Here is a 13,145-nt window from a genome sequence, read left to right as displayed (position 1 = left end):
CTAAAGAAAGACAAGCCAAGGTCGCTATTAAGTGCAAATTTATCTGCTTGTGCTTAGTTCTGCTACTTAGAGTAAAATTATTACACCATTTTGTTTGTTTGCTCATTTTCTTTTTAAATTTAAGACACTCTCATGGTTTTGGTCTTTGGTATTCTGGAGTGTTAATGTGTGTGTGTGTGTGTGTGTGTGTGTGTGAGATTATTTTCATCACTGATTAATCTGACAAATATTATTTCCATTACTCTGTGTAGTAAACAATTGGTTTGAAGCAATTACTAAAAATAATTACTAATAATTGGTTAATCATTAAGAAAAAGTATTTGGTGTTTCCACCCAGAGAGGATTTTATGCATTTCTCTGATTAGTTTCACTGTTAAATGAATATTTCACTTGGACAAAAGAAACAAGATGAAAAGATCAAAAAGATGTCACCTCAGGATTTGGGAATTTGTGATGGGTATTTTTTACCTTTTTAATTTTTTAAAATACATTTTATCGTCCAAATGATTAATCAAAAAGAATCAGCAAAATAAATATTGATGGAAATAATCCTTACAGTTGCTGTCCTAAATGAATTATTTGTTTAATCAACAAAATGTGCAGAATCCCATCACAATTTCCCACAGCCGAAGCTAGTATCCACGTATTGCCTCCAAAGCCCAAAGATATTTGATATACACTCTTATAACCTGAAAAAAGCATGGTGATTGTCCAGTTCACTAATTCATAATTTCAGTCCTAAATGTTTGATGGAAAAATGACTTAAACGATAAATTGTTTATTAAACTGTACAGTAATTGTAGATCACTCTTCTGCCAGTAGACTAATTGATTAATCAGCTAGTTTATCCAGCAATGAATGGTTAATCAATTATCAAAATTGTTGTTGATTAATAATGTGTCGATTGATAATTATTATCACTAATATCAACCAGTCATCTCAGCGTACACCCATACATCAGTAACTGCACTTAAGCCAGTGTCAGTTAATAGTCAGATCTGTTACATGTTGTACGCCTGTGTTTTCTTTACAAAGGTAGATATGTGTCTTAAGTGTTAGTGAGGGTTCTGTGTAAAAGTGTCTGTGTGTGTGTGTGAAGGAGAAAGAGTGAGAGTCTGTGCCATGCATGCATGCATGCAGAGGTCATTACAGAGACAGATGACAGAAACAGTTGGCTCTAAACGGGGGGAGAAATAATTAGCTCTCTGAGAGCAAGAGGAAGAGAAGGATGAGAGAAAGAGAGAGAGAGAGAAAAGATTTGTGCCTTGATAAAATGAACCTATTTTCTGGCAGACTTCAGTGTGAAAATGGTCTGGCCCTGAATGCAGACGTTCTTCAATCCAAGTCTTGTGTAGCTGGCCTAATGCAGAGCTTGTTGGGAATGTCAGCAATGCGTTCCAGTCGATCTGTGTGATTTCTTATTGCACACTAATATACTCCTTCCAACACTGAGCTGAAACACACACAAAAAAAAATGAAAGAGGTGAGTTATTCCTAGTCATGTTAATCTAATCCTTGTACAATTATTAAATTTATATAGTCATTAAATGCGTATCGCTAATTTATTTAATGGGCTGTCTGCTTTTAGGCCACTATAGACGATGTGATTTTGGGCTGTTTCAGTTGAAAGTTGACAGTGGTGACAGAAATGTAGTGAAATGTTGGGTCATCAGTCCAAATCGGTGTTCCTACTGTGCACTTGAAGTAGGAATCAGTGATTCTGATACTGATTCCCATATTTAATGTGGATCAGGCAATTGTGCTCATGACTTAGGGGTGCAATGATTTTGAAATCAAGACTGAGAATGCAACACAAGCGTCCATGATTGGGCAACAAAACAAACAAATAACAAAACAAACAAACCAAAAAAAAAAAAAAAAATAGGTATGAATTGAACTGTGGCTCAAAAATTGAGGTCTGAACTGAACCGTAGATTTGGAGACTTGTTACACCCCTACCTCGGATAATCTGATTTTAAATCTGATGTTGCTCCATTAGAGATTTTCTTCATTGATCTGTCTGTTCTCTGCTGGTGCAGAGGTCTCTAATAAGTCAGGGAACTCAGAGTAAAATCAACTACTGTATTATTTCACTCACTCTATTTTCTGTTGTTGCCTTGGTAACACTGCATGCTGTGGTGACAGGTTGAAAAAGTTTTACTGTTATGAACTCGGAATGCGACACCAAACAGCAGCGCATGTTTACGAAAGTAGCCACCCTCCCTCCCCCTGCTGCAGCCCGCATGTTTACATTAAATACTGGAGATGGTGGCGGCGACAACCACTTCTAGTTTAGTTTTCTGATCATTTTTGTAAATTTCTGAAACAGAGAATCCTGCCCACTTTACATGGCATTTGGCAAGGTGTTTGGAGGTGAGAAATTAGTCCCATCAAATTAGATGCACCATCATCCCAAATTGTTTGATTAAATCCACCAAATTTAAGGACGCAGTTGGACTCTTAGATCTGATAAAAGTCACAAGTAACATTCTTAGAAAACAAACAGAATTCAAATCTTTATTAACTTGTGCTTTGCTTTCTAGTAGCGGTGTCAAACAGAGTTCAAAACTGTAAAACCAGGGATCATTATTCATCTTGTATAGGTCATGTTTGTTGAGGTGACTCCACATTAGAATCTTGGGTTCAGTCAGTGCAGTCTGTTTTATTCATGAAGCTCATGAAGCTTGAACTTACAATATGAAAAATGTTTTTTCTATTGGCATTTCAGTCCTGATAACTTCTGCTGTATCCATAAGCCTGCTGGCCTCTCCACCTCCCATTAAGCATAATGCAGGTTGGAAATGCCTCTCTCAACTCGCCGAGAACCTCTCAAATCCCTCAGAGACCAATAGCTGGAGTGACAGATCGGGGGGAGCGTCAGCATGGCATTTAAGGCTGCTAACGAGATAAAGCGCCCGAGCTTGGCACCTCTCACCCATTTGCTACTCTTCCGCCCTGCTCACTGTCATCTGTGCAGCTCAAGAGCTTTAGAGAAGAGGCCCCTGAAATGGGGGGCCACGAGCCAGCTTCGCTTTATCCCTCCCTTACCCCCTCTACCAGCCTCCCTCCTCTCCTCCTTCCTGCCTCAATTCCTCCCACCATCAGCACATAATTAACAGCGCTGGGCTGGGTGCCCAAGTGGCTGAAGGCTATGAGTCACTCCCCAGGCCTGCAAGAATGACGGATAAATCACCTGGGGGAGGAGGGCTAGAACTTCTCGCTCCCCTCACACCTGAGTTCATTTGGGGGGGACCCTATTACCGGGCCTTCCAATTACCCTGTCCCACCAGCCTGAATTTATTTGTACCACTCCCCCACCACCATAAAATTATAACTTTGCGTAATAATTTTTTGCTTGATGCAGTCCAACCCAAGGTTAATAGCCGCGTAGCTGACTTTGAAAAGGCTGAAGGATGCTGCTGCTCCGATGCTCCTCTTCCTCCTCCTCACGCTCCCTCCATTCATCCTCTTGCTCAGCCTGTAAAAGTAGTGCAGGCAAGGGGAGTGGAAGTGCCTAGCAGGAGTTATTGTCCAGTGCGACCCCATTAACGGTCCCCCAAGGTGCTGTAAGTGTCTCTCTTATGGGAGAAACTGCCATATATTGTCTGATCAAACCTTGAGACCCTTACTGTTTTACGGCATTGTGGGCCCTGAACTGCATTCAATTGAAGGCCCCCATAGAATAGATTTCCATCTAATGAAAAGAGCTCAGTAAGGAGGAGTTTCTATGAACTTGTTATGGATAAAAGTTTAGCCTGTTTGTTCGACTTCAGTGCTGTCAGTCTGCACAGCTGTTGAATGTGTTTTCAAATGCAGCCAAGACCTCTAGGAAAAGGAGCCACACCCCAGCAAAAGTATTTATACTTGAGGATTATACAGTGATTTAAATGCAACTGTTAACAAGTTGCTGACATTGATCTTTTGCATTTTTAATCCAGACAAACCCTGAAGATATGAAAAAAAACCAAACAAAATTCAGTAATCTCAAACCATCAGAACCAGTGGTTCTTTTGCATTTGAATCCTCAATTTTAAAAAAAAAAAGGTTAAGTAAGAGAATACACATTGAATAAAATATAGATGTCCTCAGTACAAGAACAGAGTAACAGAACTGTATCGCATTTTAGCTTAGAAACAAGTCTTTTGCACAAGTAAATGTGAACTGCATGACAGCTAAGGTGAGAGGGAGAAAGAGAGAGGAGAAAGTGACCAGTGAGAGAGGATGACTGCAGAGTTCGGCTGGTATCCTCAGTCACCAAGTGCCTGTAAAACAAGCAAACAATAAAAAAAAAGAGCACTGGTTGTTATGGAACAACAAACTTCTGAACTGTTGGAAAGTTCTATGATGTGCAGGATAAAGACACTTAGAAGAACCATCTGGTGTACAACTGTGGGTCAGCACACATGTCAGACAATATCATTCTACTGCATGTCTGTCTGTGACAACAAAGATGCATTTTCAGCTTGAGTATGATGCAAGGAAAAGGAACAGCAAAGCACTGTATGTTAGCCAAACACAGTAATGCTAGGCTAATATGAAATCTTTCAGTGTAATGAACATCCACACATGTGTTTGATCTGGTTTTAATGTTGCTCCTAGGAATAACACAGTGACTCACCTCACTTCTCCATCTGCTGACAGAGACACTTTGGTAATTCCAGGAACCTTCTTACTTTTGAAAATCTCCCTGTTCGTCCCCTTTGCAGTTGTACAGTCGGCTCTATAGTAGCACAAGTAAACACGAGTTAGCTACTCCCTCACGCTGCAATGGGTGAGTAACTTTAATAAAGTTATTTTACTGGCTGTTGGCTGGCTTGAGTTGAGTATCGAAGGATACTGCACCTTATTTACAGAACTGTTTAATGAAACGGCTAAAACAACACCTTTCTCAGTGCCAGCTAGCCAACAATGCTCAAACAACAGAGCTTTCTTTGCCAATTTTATCAGTCGAACCTAATGAAACATTATCTGACATGTCAACAGTTCAATAATCATGCAGACAAAACAATGCTGGACAATGCAATTTTCACACAATAAGAGTAATGTTCCCTTCTTGGTTGAGGTCCGTGTAGACTGCTGTTATATACAGTTATTGCTTAACCCACCGCATCATCATCATCATCATCATCATCATCAACCTTTATTTATTTTCTCTGAGATACATTGAGGGGTGACCCTCATTTTCAATGATGCCGAGATTACAAAAGCAGAATGGTTCAAGATTTTGGAGAATATGCTGAATCGCTTGATGCTAAGGAAGGCTAATCACTCTCCAGCTCCACCATCCAACCTAATGCACAGCCATTTGCCATGGACATGTTTTCTAAGAGAATGTTTTCTGTATTGGCGCTGTCTCATTCATGAGTCCTAAACTGTACTTAACTGATAAGTTACACACTATACAGATCAGTACCAGACGTATGAAGTTAGAGAATGCCTAGCTACAGCTAAATCATCATCTGCTGGCAAAGGTTAGCTTATATAAAATCTAATACACAATTAAAATGGCCTTTCAGAAAAAAAACTCTCTTGGATAATGCACCTCATTCTCAGCCCCTTTTAGCAGGGCCATTTGTCTTAAAAAAAAAAAAAAAAAAAAAAGATGCAATGAGCTTTTATTGTTGATTTCCTCTTTGTTATACCTTTTCCTCTGACTCCCCCAACATGTCATACACAGAACTTCTATGAATCCAACGTGACTTCTAAAAGTGTCTTAATCGTCACTTTAAAGCCCAAATCAAGATGAAAAGTCTTCAGCCGTATGAAGTTGATGGGTGGTGGTGGGGGGACCAAAGTGACGCCTGCCTTGAAATTACATATACTGTCATATTAAAAGAGGAACCTTCTTCTTTTTGGGGGAATCAGAGGGATGAGTGGAGCTTTGAACTACAGTTGGTGTGTGGAGGGAGATGCATGCAGGGTTTTTTCTTTTTTCTTTTGTTTTTTTTTTTTACTTGAGCTTCATCCTCAACACATCTCTCCTCTGTGTCTCTGCTTTACTTCCAGATCCACATCATTGACTTTGATGATGAGAATAACATCATTAATAAGAATGTCCTTCTGCACCAAGCTGGGGAGATATGGCACATTGGCGCCAGTCCTGCAGATAAGGCTGTGCTTACCACCTGCTATAACAAAAGTGAGTCCTACTGTTTCCTTCTGTCTCCGTCTCTTTCTCTGCTTCTTTATACAATGTGCTCCTCTTTGTTTTTTTTCCTTCTGTTTTTCTCTCTTTGTCTCTTGTTTTTGCAGATACTTAATCTTCCTTTCCTTTTCCCAAGTATTTCTTCTAATGGCCCGATAGGGACCTAGAGTTAAGTAGAGACTTATAACATGTAATCGGTCTTTAACAGATGACCTGTCTTCACAGGTTTGACAGTCAGAGCTGTGTTAGAAGTCATGTTCAGACTCTGATAGAATCAGTACTAATGTGTGGACATGATGAGGGGTAATGGCAGCGGCTGCAAAGTCAGTGTCTGGCAATAAAAAAAATTCTTGAAGGTCACATACATGTCATCTATGCTTTGGTTTCCCTCTATTAGAACAAGACAAGGTCAAAACCTAGTATATGGCTGGACCACCTATGGTCAAATCATGATTTTATAACTGCGACATTGTCTGACAAAATCACCAAACACATAAATTATAGACAAAGACTATGCTTTGATATCAGCTATATTTACTGTAAAATGATCACTCAGAGAGAAAGTTAGAAGCAATAGAATATCAGAATATCTTATCTAATTGTATCTGTCACACAGAGCGCAGCCTCGGTCTGGGATCCACAACAGTTTAGCCTGTATTTACCTCAACTTCAGAACATAACAGAATGATTTGTAACTCCCTCTGTTTGATATGTAGAATTGGTCATAATGGTATTTTAGTTTGAAGCCTTGTTTTCAGTCGCTCCGGTTTGCCGTGTTAATGTTACAGCATTACGTGTTAATACAAGATGTTTGTACAGATTTAAAGTCCTCTAGCGTTCAGTGGACAGTCCTTGTCCTTTATTTGCTAACAGGGCTTTTATTCTTGTGTGGCAGCAAGTGTGTTCTCTCATTTCCTGTTGCTGGTGTTTCTGTTGTTTACATGGTGTTCAGATCTGCTAGTTTCTTTAGCAGTTACTGATGACTTCTCTCCCTCCCTCCCGCTCTCTCTGCTTAGTATGTCCTATGTCTAGTTATTCCTCTGCCTCCTTTAGTAATAATGATACATGTAATGACAGTAGTGTATTTGCAGCAATGGAGGCAAGGCTCACAGTTTTAGAAGCACTCCTCCATTTTCCTGTAGTTCCTGAGCAGTCAGGAAACCAGAGCAGCTCAGTAGACTGCCTGTAACAAGAGGTTAGGTAACCCTAAGCCCCCGGTTGGCATTCATACACAGTCCAGTCATGTACCAGGTTTATACCCAGGCTAGTCTGAAAAAAAATCTAGAGATAATGTGCCAAGTTAGCAACACTGCAGACTGTACACACCCCAATAGAACCTGTTTGTACCAGAAACTCCAACTTGGTGACAAGGCATTCAGCAGACCAATGTTGGAAATATGATCGCTCAGTCAATCAGCCAGTCAATCAGTCATTCAGTCAGTCAGTGAGTCAGGGACATTCCAGATCATAGGGCTGGCCCTACTGTTGTGGTCCAGCCAAAAATGATCTTCTACTCATAATTGACCTTTGAAAACAATCTACAACAGAACAGTCCATGGCAGGTAAGCCAGTTGTAGTCAAAAATGAAGTCCTTTTGGATGTAAGACATATAGTATAGTTATAGTATAAAGTATAGTTGACAATAGTGCACATCATCGTTATGGCCCATGGCTAGATAAACAATCATGTTTTCTCACCCACATAATTCTTTCAGTTAGCACAGGCGTACACGGCCATAGCTTTGACAAGAAATACTACTTTAAATTGAATGAGCAGAAGGGTGATATGGATATAGTCTTCCTTATCATTAACATGTGATAGCAGATTCATCCCAATTATCCTAATTTCTGAACAGAACAAAATGTTACTGCATTAGTTAAAAATATAGCCTGGTGGAGAGTTTTTGAAGCTAATACTTTTGTCATCATGTAGCTGTTAAAACAGTCTGATAATTTATACAGTGCATTTACAAATTTTTTCACATGAATATGCAACATAAACAAACATTTTTTTTAAGCCTTTGATGAAATTTCTCCCCCCGCAAGAACGCAAGTAAAGAGAAGAACACAGGCTGACAAAAGACCCATTATGACCCCTCAAAGATTAATTGAATAATGCTGATTATGTTGTAAAAGCTGCATGGTCTAGGATACATTAGACAGTAGGTGTCTGATACAGACAGTTATGTAGTCACCATGTTGGATGGAGGAGACATGGACATGTTAAAGACTTGAGCAACTTTGACAAGGGCCAAATTGCTGCAGGCAGATGAGTGGGAAGGAGTATCTCTGAAATGGCAAGGCCTGTGGGGTCCCCCTCAGTCAGCAGTAGTTAGTACCTAGAGAAGGTAGTCTGAGGAGGGATAAATCCCAAACTGTGACATGGTTTTGGGGGATGAAACAAGTCTGATCTGTGTTGGCTTCACCTTGCAACATACTTACAGGGTCCAGGTCTTGCTCTTGGTGCCACAGGGTGCCCTCAGAGGTCTTGTAGAGTCCATGCTGCAATGGTTTGGAGCTGCTTTAGCAGCACAAGAAGGACCAACAGCATATAAGGCTGTGGTGGTCATAATGTCTAATTAATAATAATATACATTCACTATTATTAGAGACACACAAATCTGTGTATTCATCCAATCAAATCAGTCATGTGGCAGCTGTGTGATGCATAAAATCCTGCAGATACAGGTCAGGAGTTTCAGTTAATTAAAAATCAGAATGAAGAACAAATGTGAGCTCTGTGAGTTTGACCTTGGCATGATTGTTGGTACTGGTTTGAGTATTTCTGAAACTGCAGATCTCCTGGGACTTTTCTGCAGAACAGACTCTAGAGTTTACTCAGAATGATGCAAAAAAATAATGTAGCGGACATCTCTGCCCTGGCATCAGTCACAAGCTAGTAAAGAAGTTAGTAGAAGAGTTATGGATCCAAAAATATCAGACTGCCAGCATCCTCCACACAAGATAACAGAGATTAAACTTTCCCAATGTAGTCTTTATTATTATTGTTATAATCTAAGGACTGCTGTGCAATCCACATTAATTTACAATTAGTGTTAGGAACATGTATAATGTTGTTTTTTAATGAACCACCTGTGTGGTTTTGAATGATGACTAATATGAAAACCATGTTGGTATAGTTCCTTTTTGTCATTAATTAGCACCATTAGGTTTGTATGTCGTTCAATTCGATGTTTTAATGAGTCATGGTGGAAGGTGGAGCCTTGCCTTCTCTGCATTTTCTTTTCTAAATCCATACTTCACACTTTTGGCCATTTATCATGGTCCAGATCAATATCAATAAAAATAATAAATATTTGTGGTAATAATAATGAGTGTTGTATTGGTAGATCTGGATCCAGCTGCAGAGAGAGAGAGAGAGAGGGAGAGAGAGAGAGAGAGAGAGAGAGAGAGAGAGAGAAAATACAAAATGAATGACATGTAGTTGTAGTAGTATGATGTATGTATATATATATATATATATATATATATATATATATATATATATATATAACAGAGATAGAGGGAGAGAGAGCGCTCAATGCATCATGAGAATCCCCCAGCAGTCTTGCTCAATAGCGGCATAACTAAGGAATAGCTATTTATTTATAGGAACCAATAAGCAGAACTGACATTCAGTTGTTTTCATGGTGACCTGGTTCTTGGCCTTTTGGAACCTGTTCTAATTTGAAGCTGAGTTTCAGTTTCCAACCCAAGTTACAATCGAAACAAAGTTTGATGGCTGATGACTGCAGCATCTGTTAATACAACAAACAGAACAATTCCCAAAATTAAAGAATGTGGTCAGAAATGGAGGTGGATGCCTTTAAGGCTTTGTTGCACTGTCAGAGTATTGGCCAACCAGCGGAGGCAAAAGAACACCGAAGCTCACTTCTCAGTATTTGTTAAGCATCTATAGGCCATAGACATGTACATCTAAATATCAAAAAATACAATAAACACTGCATGTAAGTGTTTCTGTAAACAGATAATGGTGAAGGCAGAATGTGAGTGACAGCCACCATCATGTCTCCACTGCACAGTCATGTTCAGTGCAGCAATTTTACACACACAACTATATGAAAACAAAATCATACTTGGTGATATATGCACAGAAGATATCAACAACTATTAACTACTAAACTGTTTTCAATTCTTCAATGTTTTTTGATGTTATCTTGGATTTCCTCAAGAAACCAGATTTTCCTGAATCCTGCCACATCTTGGCATCATTTTAGCATTTCAACAGCTCCACAACTGACCACATGTGTCAGTAGCATACAGTCTGACCCTCCCCTCTGTGCTTTGGGGGTGGGGAATGTGAAGGTAAAACAGCTCTGATAAAATATTGAGCATTGTTTTATATCTTTTGTAATTGAAAGATGCTTATGGAATAGTTACAGCTCATCATTATACATTAACATTATTAACATTATTTCTATAATCTGGCTTCAATTCACCACCTCATCTGCATCGCCAATTACCTTTTCTCCAAAAAGTATGCGTGGGTCAGTGTTTCTGTACAGGTGTTCATTCTCCTGTCAAGTTTTTTATAGATCCCAACTTTTGCATAGAAAGTGACATCGCTGCTTTCAGGCCCAGGTTTGCGGGTATGCAATGGTTATAAATAAGGCATGTTTAGGATGTGGTAGAATGGGAGCGTTGCAGAAATTATTTGATGCGAACACGTCACCGTGGACCAGAATCTCATTCTCAGGATTATTTTTGTAGTCAGAATCACAATTAAAGAGGGTTAATCAGGGTCCTCACAAGTATACAGAAGAATATGTGTGTGTGCTTAAGGGCGCGTACAGACAGACACACACACACACACACACACACACACCACCATCATCCCCTCCCTCCCTCCCTCCCTCTCTCTCTATTCTCCCTCTGTCTCTCACTCTCTGTCAGGTGATGTCTGCATGCTTGAGTTCACAGGATGACAGCCACTCCAGCCCAGGCTGAATCTCAGACAGCTCACCATGCGCTGCTGCGCACACCACACACTCACATAGATATATATAGAGTACATATAAACACACGCACATACACAAGTGTATTCCTATAGCGTTTCCATACTGCCTCCCACTGGCGCTCCACATATGGGTAAGAAAAGGCTTTTGTTCAAGATGATTGCTTGCCCACTTACTCCAAGTGCAAGGTTGTCTAAAACCACTCAAGAGCCTGTGGACTCGCACCAAGTTGCTTTTTAATTTGACAAATAGGCCTAACGCCAGTGTTTCATAGCCCAATGCCTGCCCACATGCTGTCAATAGCTACACCAAAAAGAAATTAAGCTCTTTTACTCTCTCTGTTTTCTCTCTCTCTTTGCTTTCTCTCTCTCTCTGCAATAGGTTATGCCCCCCAGCCTTAAACTTTTATTCCAATTACTGTATCAGTTCTACATTTACTCTACTGGTTCCAATTAGCAGCTCTGGCTCTGGTGTGGATGTGCCAAAATAACTAATTTGTGATGTGGATTTGAAGGAGTGTATGCATGTCACTGTGTTAGCACCTCTCCACCCCCCGACTACTCTCATACCCACCCTGCTACGCACACACACACAAACACTGCACTCAGAATATGTGACTGTCTGTGTGTGTTCACGTGTGTGTGTGTTGTCCCCCTCCAGCCAGTGACAGCAGGGTGGTTTCCTGTGCGGCAGTATGGCGGATGCCCTCTGACTGGGAGACAGGTAGCCATGAGTCACCTGATGACACCGCCCACAACCCCCAAACCCTGGAGCTGCTTTGTCACCTAGACAACAGTGCCCATGGCAACGCTGCCTGGTAGGTGTTTCTGAGGAACAATAGCATTTGGGCTAACAGCTGAGTTGCAGTACAAATGATGTGAATGCAATTATTGTTTCAGTCCACAATATGGTGCAGTTATGTGTTTGGCTCCTGTACGTATTTGTAGGAAGGGATATTTTTGAACACTATGGGTCGTCTAATAACTTATGGGGATCCAAATAGGCTATAAACAGAAGCCTGAAACATGTTCCAATACCTAATCTTTTGTTTATTGTCTAATTTGACTTGACTTTGACTTAAAATAAATAATTCTTACACCAGTCGTCCTAACACTAGTGCCACTGCTTGAAATCAAGACTTGCATACTCTACATGTTGCCTTTTTTCTGGTAGGATTTTCCGGTGTAACATATTGCTGACATTTAACTAACGGCTAACTTTGCTAACGGCATACTTTATGAATAAATGACATGATATCAGATCAGTGCATAGACTTACGTACTTGCCGATTCCCAATACAGTATTTTAGGCAGTATAGGAGATATTTCCAATACGAGTATTGGTATCGATAAATGTCATTTGAAAGGCCTTCTTGTAGTCCAGAAAATATAATACCAGTCGTGTGATGTAAAATTCAGATTTGGCTGTTGGAATATCAAGATATATCAGCAAGATTTGACAAAATAATTCAGAATTCAAGGACCATTTACCAGTTTTTTTTCTGGAACTTTCAACTGTATCTCACAGTCTTCATTAGCTGAATTAGCTTTTAAAGCTTGGAGGGAGAGACAGCTCATGAGTTGACTCAGAGTTAGTGTTAACATTACCCTAACATTATGTAACATTATCCTCCATTGCCTTATGTGAACATTACCTCCGTCTCTCTCGTCGTATCTCTTCTCTATAAGAGAGCCAGACTATTGACTGGCCCACATCTCAGATTATAGTCAGGATTCTTTTGTCTTACACTTGGAGCTCCATGTGCACAATGCCTTGCTACAACTCACCGCCTATGAGAATAAAAATCAATGGTCATTCTCCATTTTACTCAGATGCCTCATGATTGCTATCATTTTTGGAGGTGCCAATCAGTTAGCAGGATGCATACTGTAGCAGGTGTCTGCAAGGCAGAGATAAAGATGGAGAGGGAGTGAGGATGATGGAGAGAACTTACAAAGCAGAGTGCACAAGGAAGTGTGTGTGTGGGGGGGGTTTCTTGTATGTGAAAACTGGAGCTCTTTGTAT

At 40.1% G+C, this 13,145-nt stretch overlaps 1 protein-coding gene across 1 annotated transcript in view; it reads left to right on the top strand.

Annotated features, from left to right (window-relative positions):
- The window catches only part of eipr1 (EARP complex and GARP complex interacting protein 1), a 62,797-nt gene that overhangs the window by 4,202 nt on the left and 45,450 nt on the right, over nt 1-13,145 (top strand). Inside the window, exons 3-4 of the mRNA XM_071471101.1 lie at nt 6,007-6,139; nt 11,781-11,937. Of these exons, the coding sequence (XP_071327202.1) occupies nt 6,007-6,139; nt 11,781-11,937 (290 nt within the window). The remainder of the gene's footprint in view (nt 1-6,006; nt 6,140-11,780; nt 11,938-13,145) is intronic.

Source organism: Trachinotus anak, unplaced genomic scaffold (assembly GCF_046630095.1).
Source record: "Trachinotus anak isolate AG129_WGS33_773 ecotype Australia unplaced genomic scaffold, CSIRO_AGI_Tana_v1 ptg000033l, whole genome shotgun sequence".
NCBI classification, from domain to species: domain Eukaryota; kingdom Metazoa; phylum Chordata; class Actinopteri; order Carangiformes; family Carangidae; genus Trachinotus; species Trachinotus anak.
The sequence above is the reverse complement of the archived record's forward strand: the minus strand, read 5'-3'. Positions and strand labels throughout refer to the sequence as shown.